This window comes from Haliotis asinina, chromosome 5 (assembly GCF_037392515.1).
Source record: "Haliotis asinina isolate JCU_RB_2024 chromosome 5, JCU_Hal_asi_v2, whole genome shotgun sequence".
Taxonomy (NCBI): Eukaryota; Metazoa; Mollusca; class Gastropoda; order Lepetellida; family Haliotidae; genus Haliotis; species Haliotis asinina.
The window spans coordinates 20728127-20745784 of NC_090284.1; the positions used below are offsets into that span (position 1 = coordinate 20728127).

At 37.7% G+C, this 17658-nt stretch overlaps 1 protein-coding gene across 1 annotated transcript in view; it reads right to left on the minus strand.

Annotated features, from left to right (window-relative positions):
- Positions 1-692: 692 nt before the first annotated feature.
- The window catches only part of LOC137285135 (eukaryotic elongation factor 2 kinase-like), a 36029-nt gene continuing 19063 nt past the window's right edge, over positions 693-17658 (minus strand). The window contains exons 4-12 of the mRNA XM_067817363.1: positions 8445-8616; positions 7301-7447; positions 6249-6509; positions 5326-5562; positions 4978-5100; positions 4364-4552; positions 3748-3872; positions 3196-3374; positions 693-2961 (exon numbers count right to left, since the gene is read on the minus strand). Coding sequence (XP_067673464.1) covers positions 2852-2961; positions 3196-3374; positions 3748-3872; positions 4364-4552; positions 4978-5100; positions 5326-5562; positions 6249-6509; positions 7301-7447; positions 8445-8616 — 1543 coding nt within the window. The 3' untranslated portion in view covers positions 693-2851. The remainder of the gene's footprint in view (positions 2962-3195; positions 3375-3747; positions 3873-4363; positions 4553-4977; positions 5101-5325; positions 5563-6248; positions 6510-7300; positions 7448-8444; positions 8617-17658) is intronic.

A 17658-nucleotide genomic window follows, 5' to 3' on the forward strand; every position in this document is an offset into this window, starting at 1 on the left:
CCTTTATCTTCAGAAAGTAAAATATCTCCTATGAATTTCTCATCTGTGACTATTGTAGCGCCTTGTGCATGCACCCTCGCTGATTGAACCCAGTGCAATACAAATCGACATTATTATTATTACTATCATCTGCCAAGTAAAGCCATGATTATATCAATACAGCCAGCTGAAGGAATCTGAGGAGGATAATTTGTTCCAAGCATCGGCCACATCGGCCACATCCTGCCACATCCTGCAGTTAAATAAAAAACTCTTGCACATGGCATGAGCTCATTACAGGTTAGTGCTTTAAGTGAAAACAATTATGTCAGGAAACTTGGTATCACCAACATGAACAGCAATTACATTTTCATTAAATTTTGACCAAAATATAAACATAAGAAAAGTTTTAAAGAAATACAGTAAGTATCTCTAAAAACATAATTCTGAGATTTTAATGCAAAACAATTCCAGCTTCAATTTCTTTTAAAAACATTAAATGTTAAAACTGCTATAGATTAAGAGCTAGCATTATGAAAATTGTCTTGATACTATTATTGCACCGAAATTGACAAACAAGTAAAATTATGCACCTCTTCAGATCTAAATCTAAGGCCAATGCTAATTAGAAACACATTAATTAACATGGTACAACATCAAACGATGGAATGGGAGATTTTCATACACAGCAATAAATCTTTGGTGACAGGATCTTTTTCTTTATAAAAGTAAGAATCTTGGTTTGAAACTGATATTTGGACTAAAACTTATCCCCCTGAAATTTAAAACCGGAAAATTTCAAAATATTCAAATCACTCAAATAATATCCATTATGACTTACCTCTATTTGAATTATACAAACAAAATGAAGTGATTGTTGAGAATATATTTTAACTATCTTCAGTTTTTAAAAATTCTGTAATTTTCAATCAATGCAAGATTTAAGAGTACTGCAGAGACATACCTGACAAAACTTTAACTAAAAAATACATTTCATTGCCAGTAAGCATAAATGAAAATATATTAATCTACTGCACAAAGAACCATTAAGTAAAAGCTATGTACTTTGAAAGTCTTAGTGAATACGGGTTTGATTGACAGATTTCAGCATCTGTATATTCTCTCCACATAAATTTGCTGCTCAAATATGAGTCAGTTTATCAAGCAAATGTTTTCACTTCCTTAAAGTAAGTTACTAGCTCCTGAAACATATTTCTACATGTACAAATGAAACTATGGAAGTCTGTAAGTCAATCCTGCCTTCACAGCGAAATCCCTGTTACATAAATGAACCATGTGCTGACAACAGGCTGAACACAAATAAGAGCTCCAAAGCTGTTTAAACATATAAAAAGCTTATATAGTCTATTTACACTACTTGTCATTTTGCTTGATCCATATCAACAAAGAGTTTTGGAAGACACGTACGAGATTCCTTGATCAACCAACATTCTCACATCAATAAGCCATTTATCAGCCAGAATACTATATTTGACTTTATATATTTTCAGTTGTCAAAACACTTTAAAAATATTTTGAAAGTTATCATGACATACCGCAATGCATTCATATATTCTGTTGCTAGGCAACAGATTGGAGTATGACAAAAATATGCAAAAACAGTGTAAAACAGTGTATGATACAGCTGAACTCGAACATTAAAAGTGTCCAACCAACTGAACTAACACCCTATGGCACAACATAATTATGTTAACATTGAATCAAGTCTTCAGCACCTCTACACACTTCTCAAGATTTCACTCAACACATCAACAACATAATAATCCAACTGTGCGAATATCCATTGAGGACTTTTTGTCACCATACTTCTTCAGCGTCTCTGCCGTGATGCAAGTCTGGCGTCTTCTCCATCTCAAAGGACACTGATGAAACATCAAGTATGTTCTGTTTTTTGCATTTCATCAAGGTTTCATTATTTCATCAATCCTTCTGCACACACTGCTGAGAAAGTCTGAGTTAACTCTTAAACATAAATCCATTAAGGTTCGTAGCTCACCTTCATAGCACCAATATCCTGAAAGTGCCACTTCACCATCAATCATTATACACCTGTTGAACCAGGAAAACCTGGCTGAAATATCGATCAAGTTTGTCAGTCTGGCTGCTTATTGTCAATGCCTGCGCTGGTTTGTGATATTTATCTAATCATTTAATGTCTGAAGTATACAACATCACCTAAGTATCAGTCACCATTTCACATTCAGGGGAAGTATGTTTTCACGTTTTACTACTAGCTATACTTGTGACGCCATGTTCCTCAACAAGTGTCTATTGTCAGCACAGAACTGACAAGGCAACAATCAGTCCTTCAACATCTGAAACCTGCAATCTGGGGAAAAGACAACTGCATCAACATGTGTCTATCATCAGCACTGAACTGACAATGCCAATATTAGCCATTCAAAGTCTGAAACCTGCACATTTAGTGCAATATGTTTCAACTGACAAGTTTCTACTGTCTTCACTCAAATGATGTCACATCATCAATCAACTGTCTGCACCTTCCAAGCTCAGTTCAGAATGACTGGATCAACAGGTGTCTACCTCAAACACTGAAATACACAGAGCAGTCACGTCTTGAACACAAAGCAGTCCTCTTCCAATTTCTTCATCCTGTAACATCTTCTTTATCATTAACACTCTGACCAAAAGCACAGAGATGATTCCATTTATAGTCTTGTGGTTCCAGTCTTTAATACAATTGTTGCATCTATGACGACAGGACAAATACTGACACATACTGGATAATTGTACTACAGCATGAGCAGACTACTTGGGTAGATCTACTCCCGCGTACTGAGATCAAATTGTGATGTGTCGCACAGCCCTGACTCAGCAGCCTCCGAGGGTCCTACTCCTCCATCTCACCGTAACACTCCTCGGACATCTCGTAGTACTTGGTAGCCAGACGGCCTTTCATGGCCGCCATTGCCTCATCTGCAGCCTCATTGTACAACTCCGCTGGTGACAGAAAACATGAACCATTTAAATACCATGAAGTCTGTTAATCCACATGTATTCAGGTCACTTAACACCAGAACTGAAACTACAAGAATACTCGTAATATAGGCAATCAACATGTCTAGAGGGTTGTATGCTACTAAGTTTCAACCAACAGAACACATACACAAAGTACAGATTCGCTTAGTACAGATTAACAAAAACACCTGTAACACCAGCATACACAGCCCCTACCTGCTCTTTCTGCATCCTTGTCCAGGCCATGGCCTCCGGCCCGAAGCAACTCAGCCTGCTTGGCCTTTAGGATGTAGACAGGGTCGTCCATAGCTGCATCATACTCTCCACCCTCATCATGGGTGTCCTGACAGGCAGCTTCCTCGTAGTAGTGAACAGAGTCCTCCCAAGAGATGCTCCTAAGTATACAGATGTACACTGAGAAAACATTGTCCTTGGAAGAGTTCCCTCCCTTTGAACTTGAAGGCCTACCACCACCCAAACCTACCTTAATCTTTGGCACACAGTGTAACATAAAATAAATGATTAAGGAGTTACTACCCAACAACACCCCCTTTACCATTCTCATTCTATGGCCAACAAAGTAACATTGAAAACAGAGAGTGATTAAAGAGTTCCTTCCTTTATATCCTTCTCACACTGTGGAACCATCTGACCAAACATAATAACTTCAATCTTTTAATTTCACAAATAAACCTCTTTATTCCCCTAAGAATTTTCAACAACGAACTTGAAATTACCAATTTCTTAAAGAATATCTTGTCTGCCTACCTCTTAATCCCTAGGTTTATGCCAGTCTCAAAAGCCTTGGCCATGAAGATCATGGCACTCCGATCTCCTGCATCAGCTGCCTCCGCCATATAGTCCACACCCTTGTCAATGTTCTCTGTGGTTTGCTGGTAACATCATCATCATCATCATCATCATCATCATCATCATCATCATGACACAGGTAAGCAGTAATAGCTTCATTACGCTGACAAACAAGTAGCAGGTCAAATCTCCACCAAGAAATGGCCCAAGAAATGGCCCATCTGAATGCATTTTGTTCATCCCAGTTGTTCAATCAACACCCCATGCACACTCAGCAATATTCCAGCTATACAACGGCAATCTGTACATAATGGAGTCTGGACTAGACAATCCAGTGATCAACAGCATGAGCACTGATCTGCACAATTAGGATCGGATGATGTGTGTCAACCAATTCAGCAAACCTGACCAAATGATGCCATTAGTCAACAAGGATAGTTTTATGGCAAGCATGGGTTGCTGAAGGCCTATTCTACCACGGACCTTCACAGGTTACTAAAAAAAAGTACTAGAAATTAGCATGGTAACAAAAAAATGTCAATTCCAAAACAACGTTCAATGAATGGCTTCTCACCTCCACATAGCAGTTGACGAGTACATCTCTCTGGATCCCCAGGTACAGTTTAGCAAGAGTCAAGATGGCCTCCAAAACCCCAAGCTGGGCAGCATGCTCCTCATGGAAGATGGCTGATTCCCAGTCAATCTCATTCTCATTCATAGCAAAGCGTCCCAGCTCATGGTATTTGGCCATTTCATGATGGATCTAGAACACAGTGTCCCTTCTTATAGATGGTGTTTGAGCAAGACATTAATAAATTAAAAGTCTTTTGCAGGAATCATTGCTGTAATGTCAGAGTGTGAAGAAAATATTACTTTCAAATTTTGGATTTATTACTCTTTATTACTATCTGAGCGAGGCTAAAAGAGAATAGTTAAGAATTTCTTAGTCACAAAATCCAGAGAGACAAAATTTGTTGAAATATCCCATGCTAAATTCTTTACTCACAAATATTTCCAACAAACCTATATCTTGTGTGACTAACGAATAACCCGCTTACCTCCCTTTACCAAAAATCTGACATGGTAATCTCCCTTCACTAAGACTACGACATACTATTCTCCCTTTCGTCTACTTATTGAAATACTTCGAGAAGCAATTAAGCATGAATTTAAAATGAATTTACTCACATCTCCCAAAACTGAATCTCCAATACGTAGATTGGACAGCTTTCTCAAATCCAGCTCCATATTCACACAAGATGGCCTCGCACGCATTGCCTGTGCTCGTGAAAAGGCTTCTCGATCCTCTTCCTAACCAACAAATATAAGATATCAGAAATATATATTTGGTACCAATCTAATGCCACAGACCCTTACATTGAATATACGATGTAGATCCTTGTCATGGTACTTGACTTCCCGTTTTTCCAAAGACTCTGATTCAGAAGTAGAATAAGATTCATTCTTGTCACAGGAAGACAGGAAACAATCGTTCATTTTTATTTATTTACATTCTGAGAATTTCTAAGAACTAACCTCATTCATGGAGACACTGTCAGACTCACTGACAAATCTTAATCGTACACGGCCCACTGGACTGTCGATTGACATCGGATCATCATTGGATGTTGGACTTGGTGGCTCATCACTATGGCTACCAGATGATGAGATTGACCTCTGTCGCAGAAGCTGGGTGATATTGACAGATTCCTTGGGGGAGGGGCTCATACAGAATTCCTCCTTACCACGCACACGAGTTTGGGCAAACTTGATCTGAACAGAATATACGGTGATGGTTACTAACAAAATTAAACACTTCTTGAAACATGTTAGCAAGAAATTTATGACATAATATGACAAATAGTAGATGCTAAAGACAATAATATATGCTAGCCTCTTGTATTAATGAAACAAATGAAATGATGCTTTTGTTACAACACCTCACAATTCATTTGACATGCTATGTTCATGTTAGCAAGTCAAGGGGAAAAGCTCTTCTGAAAAATAACAAAATGCATACCAAACAGATATGAAATTTGTGTCTCTTTAGTAACACCATGCTTCTCAAATGAGGGTCATATTGATGAAGAAAAGCATAAATTTGGAAATTTGATTTTTCTTTTTTTGAGTTCAGATCATATTTAACAACATATCTCAACCAAACTGACACACAGACACAAACTTCCTTTTGACACAGTCTCAACTAGTGTGAGTTTACTGGCATTTACTAACTAGTGGGATTTATTAATGCCAAGAGACAACCACAATATTCCACTTTTACAATAGACGCCAAAAATATTCCACATCAACCTCACATCACCATTTTAATGAAGTCACAACACAAAAATGTTTTATTTTCTACCTATCCAGCCACAAAACATGGCTACTTCGATTATAACCTCATTAAACTTATCAAAGGATATCGTCACTACCATATTTTACACAAGCTTGTCAATCACCTGCTTGGCCTGGAAGTCCTTGTGAGTGTTCAGCTCATTGGAGGACAGATCAAATTCCGACAGACCAAAACTGTGGCAGATAGTGTTGCAGACATGGGAGTGGAAGAACAGCGCCATCCCTTTGACCCCCAGATTGCCGTCCCCATACTCCTTGCCCTCCACTGTGTGGATCTGGGGGTCGGTATACAAGTCCCCAACACCCTGGACATCCACCACGATCATCTGGTGGCCCGACCGCTCAAACGTGAAGTGACTGAAGGCCTACAGAAACAAGAGTCAGATGTCAGAAGTTTTAGAATATACGAGGGTGAGTCAGTATGGTTTTAAGCTGCCTTTAGCAATAGAACAGAGGAAGGACAGAAAAATGGGCTTCAAGCATTGTACCTATGTGGGGAATCGAACCAAGGTCTTCAGTGTGAGGAACAAGCGCATTAACCATTGCGTTACCCCTCTGCCCAAGAAAATATTAAGTTCATATACATATTGAAACTGAAAAGAGAGAATGTTTTACATTATTTTAAGTAATACTATGGAAATGTGAGTGAGTGAGTGAGTGAGTGAGTGAGTGAGTGAGTGAGTGAGTGAGTGAGTGAGTGAGTGAGTGAGTGAGTGAGTGAGTTTAGTTTTACGCTGCACTCAGCAATATTCCAGCTATGTGGTGACGGTCTGTAAAAAATCGAGTCTGGACCAGACAATCCAGTGATCATCAACATGAGCATCGATCTGTGCAAATGGGAACCAATGACATGTGCCAACCAAGTCAGCGAGTCTGACCATCCGATCCTGTTAGTCGCCTCTTACGACAAGCATAGTCGCCTTTTATGGCAAGCATGGGTTGCTTAAGGCCTATTCTACCCCGGGACCTTCACGGGTCATGGAAATATGAAAGGAAATATCAAATATAACCTTCACAGATTATATCAAAGAAGAAGTAAGTAGTCTCACAGATCACCTTAGTGCTCGGATATATTAATCTGTGTTCATGCATCAAAGCTATGACGTCCTTACTGTTATGATCATCACGTAAGTCTGTCTTCGCACTAAGCATTTACCTGTGGAGTAAGTCTGACGGTCTCCTCCACAAACCCGGAGTTTGAGTTATACTTAACGTAGTCCCCCTCAATGAAGTGTTCCAGGTGAAACAGGGGGGCTCCCTTCCTTTCCTTGAACTCCAAGATGTACATCTGGAATATGTCCACCTGAAGCAATGATGCAGTCGCCATCATTCTGGTGTTAAATATAGTTTTTAAGATAAAATTGATATCGCTCATGCCCATGTGCTCATCTCCATTCTTTCTTGGTTATCCCATAGATAAGCTGACCCCCTCCATAGAGTGTTTCACTCCCCGACTCAAAATTCAGTCAGTGGAAACTTGAATCCTATTCAATTCCCTGTACAATCACTCACCACGAGGAGCCCCGCAAAACAGTCCCATGTAACCTGAGCCTACCTCTCATCACTCTCTCCTTCATCACCCAAGTTGATGGTTGGGCAGTCATGCGGGTCCTATTTACAGCATATATCCTTTATATTTTAGGTTTTGGAACTCCAAATTCATACCTAATATTTTACCCATCACTTTTTTTTTCATATTGCACCCATGTACCAAAACCAATACTGCTGTAAGGGGCAAAGGTGTGGCGATTTCAGGAAAGAAGTGTTGTTGATAAATTTCATAACAACTTTCTCAAATTTGTTATAGGGGTAGGTGAACATACATCAAGTAATGCTGCATTAGCTTAATGTGGAATATACAGCATGAATGTAGATTATCATCTTAGATGTGTTACATTTTGGTGTAAACTATTAAGAATGGTATACAAACTGAAATAAACTTCTGCATGTACTACACCAAAAGTTGATACCGGTACTCCGATGGAATATCAACACCTTAACTACTAGAAAGAGAACAGGGCTTTAAACCAACATCACTGTCTTACCTCATTTATTAAAGTAATTTAACCCTTTAAAACACATGTGTCAACAGTAACTTGAATGAAAGTTACCCAAGTAACTGTGTGAAGCAAATTGTGTCCTGGAGGTCCTTTCAGGAAGCAGTCTTTACTAAGGTTAAACTCAACTCCCATTGTTTAACACTGCACTAAGGTTACGTTAGTGACTTACGATCACCTTTGCGCTTTGTGAAAGGAGGTCCTGAACACAAACATGTCAATGTATATAATACATGCAGCTACCTTCTTTGGTGGGTTGTGGCGGTTGTACTCCTCTCCCCACAGTTTAGCATCCATCTGGAGTTTCACATCCTCGAAGTACACCTCACGATCCACTTTCTCTATGTAGGACTTCGCCACATAGTTACAAGCATGTTTCCAGTCAGCCTTGTGGGAGAACGTTGACAACTTTTTCCTGAAACAACAAAGAATTCCATAATCTTCAACAAACCTGGTACTGCCAGACATCAAATTTTAGATGCAGTGTGTCCACTCATTATACTGATAAATCTTTAGGCTAATTCTTGACCTGTGAAGACACTGGGTAAAACAGGTGTTATCCATGCTTGCCATAAAAGGCGACTATGCTTGTAGTAAGAGGCAAATAACGGGATCAGGTGGTTAGGCTCACTGACTTGGTTGACACATGTTCCTAATTGTGGAGATCAATGCTCATGCTGTTGACCACATGGACTGCCTGGTACAGACTCAATTATTTACATACCACCGCCAAATAGCTGGAATATTGCTGAGTATGGCCTGTAATCAACCTGCAATCATGACAACATGAAAAAAGAAAGCTTTATGTGTCCACAATATGTGCCATTTGTATTTTACATACAGCTACTGTTAATATCATGTTATATATACAGCTATGCCATGAGCGTTTGACTGGACAAAGTTATCTTTGGTTCAGGCATCAATTTCTTTTGACATCCTGTTGCTTGCATCCTCTAGCCTGCTTAACCCCACAGAAAAATGACTGACAATGGTTGCCATCTTTAAAGGTCACATGCAACCAAAAACTCAAACATAATTAAAACACAATTATCACTTATTCATCACATATAATATACATTGCTGCTTCTAAAAACAAAAAAAACAAAATTATGGGCTTACAATCACTACAATCACGATTCAAAAGTGCAATATTTTGTACTTGGGTTTACTTCCCACGAAACGAAGCCTTAAGTATGCACTTAAGTGTAATGACGGCTTCTGTTTGGCTGGTTCATTTGCTGATACACTGAGGGATCAGTGTGTGTACAGAAAGATGATCTGTTTGATGGGCATTTTAGAAGTACGGCAAGTCACAAGAAAGTAAGATTCTTTATGGATAACGTCTTCTTTTATTGTATTTGATGCATCATTTCAGTATGGATTCACATACCGTTGTCAAACAACAAAATCATATACACTAGAAGAAGTTGTTATCCATAGAGAATGTATATAGAGATGTTGGATTTTGTAAATATGTGTTCTTGTAGGCGTTTGATCCAATCAAAAATCATCTCAGTAGAGATGGTGAACTACTGAGTAGCTGGAAACATTCGTCCAAGTACAAAGCAAGACGAAAAACTGACAAAAGTTTGCACTAGTTTCCATCAGATCAAGTCATCCAAGAATAATGGATGTATTTTGTTTGCAACCCACAACCATAAAAACATGTCATGTGTAAAAGTATCCCACCTGCCTAATTACATAATGTGGCAAAGACAGGACTCGGGTGCATGAGTCCTAAATCAATTTATTTTGTTTATTGCGTATAGTCTGATAGGTGTTAAGTTCAATTTGCATGTGGTCAATGATTGAAGCTGTGTATTGCATTTTGTCTTTAACAGACAGCCAGGCAGACATATAGGTGTCAATAAACCAGACATTGAGCTTTCTCTGTGACAGAGGCTGCTAACCACAATCTACAATCTTTTTTTAATGTAACGAGTAAATTATTTACTTGTTTGTGTACACAACCAAGATTAGGTTACTGCTCACGACCTCATACTGGCCGGGAATGCATATTGTTTCAAGCTTCGCGGACCTATTCACTGCACATGCGTTACGGGTCTTATTGAAAGAACCATTTTCACCAGCTTGTCTACTAGCAGCAAAGGCATTTTGGGCAATATAATGCCAACATGTTATTTATGTCTTAAACAAAACTCATTTATGAAGTTATGAAGTCAGCAGTATAAACAATTTACATGTCTTGTCAGATACTCCATCTGTCTGACACCAAGGAAACAGTTCAACCCAACTCTAATACATTTTACCCCAGACATCATCATTCAGCCTACTATCAGTGGGCAGTTTTATTTGTCAAAGCCCCTGTCAGGTTAGCACAGGTTCAATGAGATGTTTACAGTACAGAGGAATCACCATGATCTGGTTACAATGAGGTTATTACCGTACATGCTATAACAAAAGTGAATTTCGGTTTTACGTCACCTTTAGCAACATTCCAGCAACATTGCTACTGGAGACACAAGCAATAAGCTTCATACACTGTGCCCATGTAGAGAATCAAGCCCGGGTCTTCAGGTGACAAGCAGGTGCTTTAACCATTAGCCTAACCCACCGTCCCTGTTATAAGACGCAACACCAGAAACAAACAATCCATCTAACAGTGGTTGCCATTCACTCAGATATACTGTCCCCATAAAATTGTGTATAGACCGCATATATCAAATCAGTTTTTAGCATTTTCCCAGAGGAATACTGATTTCCTAGGTCTCAGTGTATAAGACTACAGAGTTTCTGTGTATAGAGGGAGAGACAACATGATGCAATGTAGAATAATGACAGTCTGAATAACTGCATCTAATGATAACTGTTCATAGTTGTTCCATTTCTTGTTCAGACCACCAGGATGAGTCTACATTATTTTAGAGTGATAAAAACAGCTAGCCTATATCAGGGTAAGTAAACAGACAACCTACATGATTTCAGTGTAAAGTAACAGCCTATGATTTCAGAGTAAATAAACAGACAACCTACATGATTTCAGTGTAAAGTAACAGCCTATATGATTTCAGAGTAAGTAAACAGACAACCTACATGATTTCAGTGTAAAGTAACAGCCTATATGATTTCAGAGTAAGTAAACAGACAGCCTACATGATTTCAGTGTAAAGCAACAGACAGCCTACTTAATTTCAGTGTAAAGTAACAGACAGCCTACATGATTTCAGCATAAGGTAACAGTCAGCCTACATGATTTCAGAGTAAGGAAATAGCCTACATGGTTTCAGTGTAAATAAACAGACATCCCACATGATTTCAGAGTAAAATAAACAGACAGCCTATATAACTTCAAAGTGAAGTACAGGGAAACTTGATTTCAGTGCATAATAAAGATTACATAATCTCAGCGTCAAATAGAAAGAAAGCCAACATGATCAAATGTAGCATAACAACAGTATATATAATGATAGACTGCTATTCACAGCTGTTGCATCTCTTGTCCAGACAAGACTATTTATGGTAAAACCTTGAAGCTTTACTTGTTTACTTTCACCCAATTCTCTAAATCCGTGTCCAGTTTTATCTAATTTCAGAAATAGCACCCCTATGATCTGAAGCAAAATAAACGAAAGAGCCTACTAAATTCCAGTGCAAACGCACATCCTGCAAGATTTCAAGGTTAAGTAAAAAGTGAGCCATCAATTTTTCAATGCAAAACAAAGACAGAGCCTACTAAATAAACAGTCAACACAATTTCAGTGTACAAACAGTGTACAGTGTACAGACAGCCTACATTATTTCAGAGTAAATAAACTGACTACTAGATTTCATAGTGAAATAGGGGACAGCCAACATGATTCAGGCTAGTATATAAACAGCCTACAACTACAATATATTTTGTGATAGACAGATGAACGACAGCTGTTCACAGCTGTTGCACTTCTTGTCCGGACCACCAGAGTATTTACGGTAAAACCTTGAAGCTCTGGTTGTTTACTTCACCTGATTCTCTAAATCACCTGGCTTAGTGTCCACTTTTACCTGTATCCCCATGCAGAAACCTGCTTAAAGTTGTTGTAATTACATTTCGAGACAGAAATGTAGAAACCTGCTAACACTTCCACAAAAATATGAATTTATTCATCCAATATCCGTCCTGTTATTATTTCTTTCAAATGATCTTTCATACACAGCAGTCGTATATGACAAGCATCAAACATAGTTTTGAAAAGTAAAGACTGTAGAAAAAGACCATAAACATCTGGCAGTAACGTGGTGAGACTTTTCACACAAACTACGCCTAATGACCATACATACCTTGATGGCAGTTCTTATCATTAAAAGTCACTGTGAATTTTCATGGAATATACTGATCATTTTATCGGTATGAATACTTTCTACAATCCTCAGTTATGAAGGAACTTAAATGGATGTCTCCAAGCTATAATGATATATACGACATATTTGTTATTAAAACTTTTAATACCATTTGAGCCCTAGAGTAGCCATTCATTCTGGTTATGCTATAGAGATAAAGGGCAATTGAATGTGTGACTTTAGTAATATTAGTAATATTAATAATATAGGGAAAAAGTGAGTGAGTGAGTGAGTTTAGTTTTACGTCGCACTTAGCAATATTCCAGCTATATGGCGACGGTCTGTAAATAATCGAGTCTGGACCAGACAATCCAGTGATCAACAACATGAGCATCGATCTGCGCAATGGGGAACCGATGACATGTGCCAACCAAGTCAGCTAGTCTGACCACCCGATCCCGTTAGTCGCCTCTTACGACAAGCATAGTCACCTTTTATGGCAAGCATGGGTTGCTGAAGGCCGCACATTTTCATAAAGTTTGAAAAGTGAACGTTGTGTGAGATTTGCGCTCGCGTGGTCCTAGATCTGCGTACGGCTATGAAATTGCACAGACATGTAGAATATTTGATTTCCTATCCGTTGGTATAAATATAATTGCGGCTACCTAAGGGGTTGGAGAAATAGACACTGCTAAAAGTTGTCCAAAACTTTTGTGTGTGTTCAAAAACAGTAAATTTCTCAGTTTTTTATCGTGCACCAATAAAAGCACTCTGCTACGATTTTTTTAATTTGGCATCTTTATGGAAAGTGTGAGCGAAGAAAATACAGCTTGATATCTGAACGACATAAGTGTATATGAAATGGATGTATGTGCTAATGCATAACGTCATACTCACAAAATCAAAAATGACCCGCAATAAATGTCAAAAATCGATTTTCTACTATGACGTCAAACGTCGACAGAGAGGTCATGCGCGTATAAAGATAAGGGGGCATAACTCAGCTATGGTTTACATTAGGTCAATGTAACTCCGATCACATGGAAAGAATTTGCTGTGGATATGGACAGTATATTTTCGTGATGTTTTGTTCACAGTGAACCAAACTATTCCAATACAAATTTCCCCAATGTGAGAGGATACCTTTTGGTAGTTTCACAATTTGTAAGAAAAGATGCAAGTGTACTACATCAAAAATCAGGCAATAGCGATTTGGATGTCCCTATCCGATACATATTTTAGTTCTTAGATTCCCATATTCTCCTGTTTGTGTATATGTATTTTTATTAATTTTCCGTCATTATTAACGGAGTAACAGCCACATTTTCAAACGTAATGAAATAACTGAAAATAATGCGACATTTTAGTTGACGTCACGGCATGTTTTGTGCATTTTGTGACGTCGGAAAAAGACTACTCTGGTTGCTGATTAGTATATATCTAACCTAATTTCCACTCAATGTGTAACAGATCTCGGCTTCTGTGTCAGAATTCAACACGTTTTAGCCAAAATATAAAATGAATGGTTTTATCACTGAAATAGTTTCCTGAACTTATCAACAATTACACGGTTTTACTACATATCTTATTGTGAGCAACACGCGCACCTGCCTAGCATCAATTTAGCATAAATGAAAATTTCACAACACCTGAATATTCATTGAGTATTCATTTAGGAAAAAGACTTTTCTTCTCATGATTATGAAATCAATTCCCTTCATAAGTATGCAACGAAAGGTACAAAGAGATCGCTTTTTCAGTAAAGAAGTATTAGAAAATGGACGTAATGCTTGTCCAAATTAAGACTTGACCTGATGTATATATTTTTAACAATTTCCGTATGAATATTGTTTGAGTTAGACATTCTGCCATCAGATATATTTTAATCGCATTTGAATTGACTTTATTATCGAAAAACAATGATAATGAATCATGAAACGTTTTTGACAAAATCGCACTTGGCAATCAATATTCATAATAGTTTTGTCTATAAAAACGACACAAACCAATACAATGAACAAGACAAATCCTTTAAACAGTAGTATGTGTGCCCCTACATTTGATAAATTGTACAAATCATTTTCATTAATATTATCCGTTCTACTTATAAGTTGGAATTAAATCGCTGTTTATTAACCTGTTCGTATGAAACTGCAATATTTGTCCCAACGTATTGAACATTGTACATCACAGTTGAGTTAACTAAAGCACATGTTGCAGTAATGGCTACGTGTGATCTTCCAACACTTGTGTAGAGGCTTAAAATGTGGTATAATACACTTACTGAGTCAATGTCCCATATAAATATTATTCAAACAATCAAAAGCTTTCAAAGAATAAAAACGGATACCTTATATCCACACATGCTATGGTGTTGAACATGGATATATGTAGATGCTGAAATCAATTTCATGAAAAAATATCTGAACGATGCCCAAAATATACACCACAATACTAAAAGTGCAATCGGAATGGTATGGGCATTGTGTTTGCACTTGTTCAACCGACCTTCACCTCAAAGAAATTGCCTAATATGTGCAACAATGTTGATGTGTGACATCACTACCGATGACCGATTTCTTTCAAAATGGTGGCTTCGCTGAGAAGGGTGCACAGGATTTTGCGACGACTTTTTGCTTGATTCAGGGATCTTTTGTATATAAATGTGAGATGTAAGCAATCAGAATTATTCTGACTATCTGTGTATTGTGATATGTTCTTATCGTTTACATTGTAAATGACGGAACAAGCCAGAAATGCCGATAAGTACCGTTGTCGTTCTGCGTGATTTTGCGTCAGTCATGGCGTCACGCTGCACTAAAAGTTTGACAGTTTCTTATGAATTACCAAATTATTTCATTGTATCTATTTTCAATTTGCTATTTTTTGCCACGATACTCTTCCCCTGAACATACTAAGCGTATTGAGCCACTGTAAGCAATGATTAGAGGGCTGGATGTTGGAAAATTTCCGAAAATGCTACGCAGTGTAAAATTGGAATTTTTCTTTGTTTACATTTCAGTCAAGCGCTGTCTTTCGAGCACAGCGTTCGTTTTCATACAAAGTATATTTCGTTTCGTTTTGTCTAGACAGTTGGTATTGGTGACAAAGACCATTTGTAATTTGATTCTAAGATGCTTGGGGAATTCAATGATGCATTTGTCGCAGCTAACAATGAAGTATACATGATGTAATAGGCTTCTCAATACTGGCCTTCTCGAAACGTGATTTTGTAAACACTATCCAATATGGCGGAAAGCGCACTTCGGCGTTCGTGTAAGTGTATTTTCGAAAACATCCCAACCGATTCTGGGTACATCGGTGACGTTTCAGAATTATCATTCCTGGTTACATGAAAACTTGATATCAGTGATCATTAATATGCTATTTTTGAAATTCATTACTCCCAGTAATTATCCGATTTTCACATTTCAAAACATACTGCAAATAATGCTGTGAATCTCGATTTTGTACAGTTTGAAAAATGGCGACATTTACGATGAAGCCTATTTTGAAAGGCGATTTTAAGCACTTTAGCTTGGTCTAAGATAATAGTGGATGGTATCAAGAAACTGGGAATTTTCCGCAGAATTCAAAACTGTGAAGTATTTATATATGCGTGGTATATTTAGAATTTTATTGGACTTCCAAGTGAGGTATGTAGAGGAAGGACATATATGTCCCTGTGGCATTCAGGGGGTTAAGTAATATTCCAGTAATATCACGGTAGGACACACTAGAAACACATTGTGCCCATGTAGGGAATTGAAACCGGATCATTAGCATGATGAGCGAGCACTAGGTTAACTCACCGCCCCTAGAAGAGATAATACATGTACAATATCACCGAGTGATTTTCAGGAGAGGGGCAATGATTTTATCCCAGAAAAACTGTACATGAAAACGCCTGAAAAATATATTCATGTTTCAATCTGTTGAAAAATGTACAAGAAATGATATGCCATGAAAATGACACTGATGCATGATATTTTTCACTTAGATTCATAATTAAGTCTTGAGACTTATGAAAATATCTTGGACTAAGCTGCAAGAATATTTAGTTTCCATACAAAATACCATGCCAAGGTTTTCCAGACTCGAGTTTGCCCTGACAACACCATCCCACTTGTAAGACATGTGACACTGACTTCAGCATGGGCTCTTTAGAATACATCATGGATAGGTTATCATAAATGTGGGATGGTACATAGTCGTCTAGAACCTAAGTTATTGGAAATAGAAACATTTCAGATACCATACATAATTCTTTCACACCTATCCAACAAAGCTCACAAGGAACCTGACAAAACATGTAGATCTTGTCCAATTATGAAAATATGGAAAGGTTGCAGAAGCATCCTTGAAAATGTAAGGCATAATTAAAATATATTTCAAGAATAGTATTTTTATGGAATAACACACTACTTAAAGAGCAGGGTGTGTAACTTCTATTGAGTAGAATTTGTAACAATTGAGGAATATATAAACCAATTATTTCAGGATAATCCTCCTTAAATTATACACTACAGAAAAGAATAGAATGTTACTGTACTGTGTAGTATCTCTATTACATGACTTGTACTTTGCTGCAGTTGACAATTTTCAAACAGAAACAGCCCAGTATTTAATTTAGACTACACTAGGCCTGCCAACAGCTGACAACATGAATACTAACACACAACCCCAGGTCACTGCATCAGAGAACAAGTTTCAAATCCCTTGAATCTCAGTAGAAATAAAAAAAACTGTGCATATTTTTTTGTGAAAAACAATTTGGGAAACATCAGTACAATATTCCTTCCACTTTATGTCAGACGTCACAAGGTAGAGATTATGCACTGAATTCTCTCATTTTTCTCTATCATCATTGTGATTTAACACCAGTGGTTTAGAGTGTGAATGAAATGCATGCTTTGTTATTTGGTAAAGGAAGTAGGGTCATCAAAAACTTACATATCATTTGCACATTTAACAAGTTCTGTACAAGGTCTGAATAAATTTGGGTATTGAGTAGCATAGATAGCTGAAGACTTTAAATACTAAAAGTCAGTGGCATTTTTAAGCCTTAACCCTATAAAATTTCCAATTACATCACAGGAACAACGAGTGGACAGTAATTAGTGGTCCTGTACTTCACGGATCCAAAGTAACATTTGTAGATTTACCTGACTATCAATTC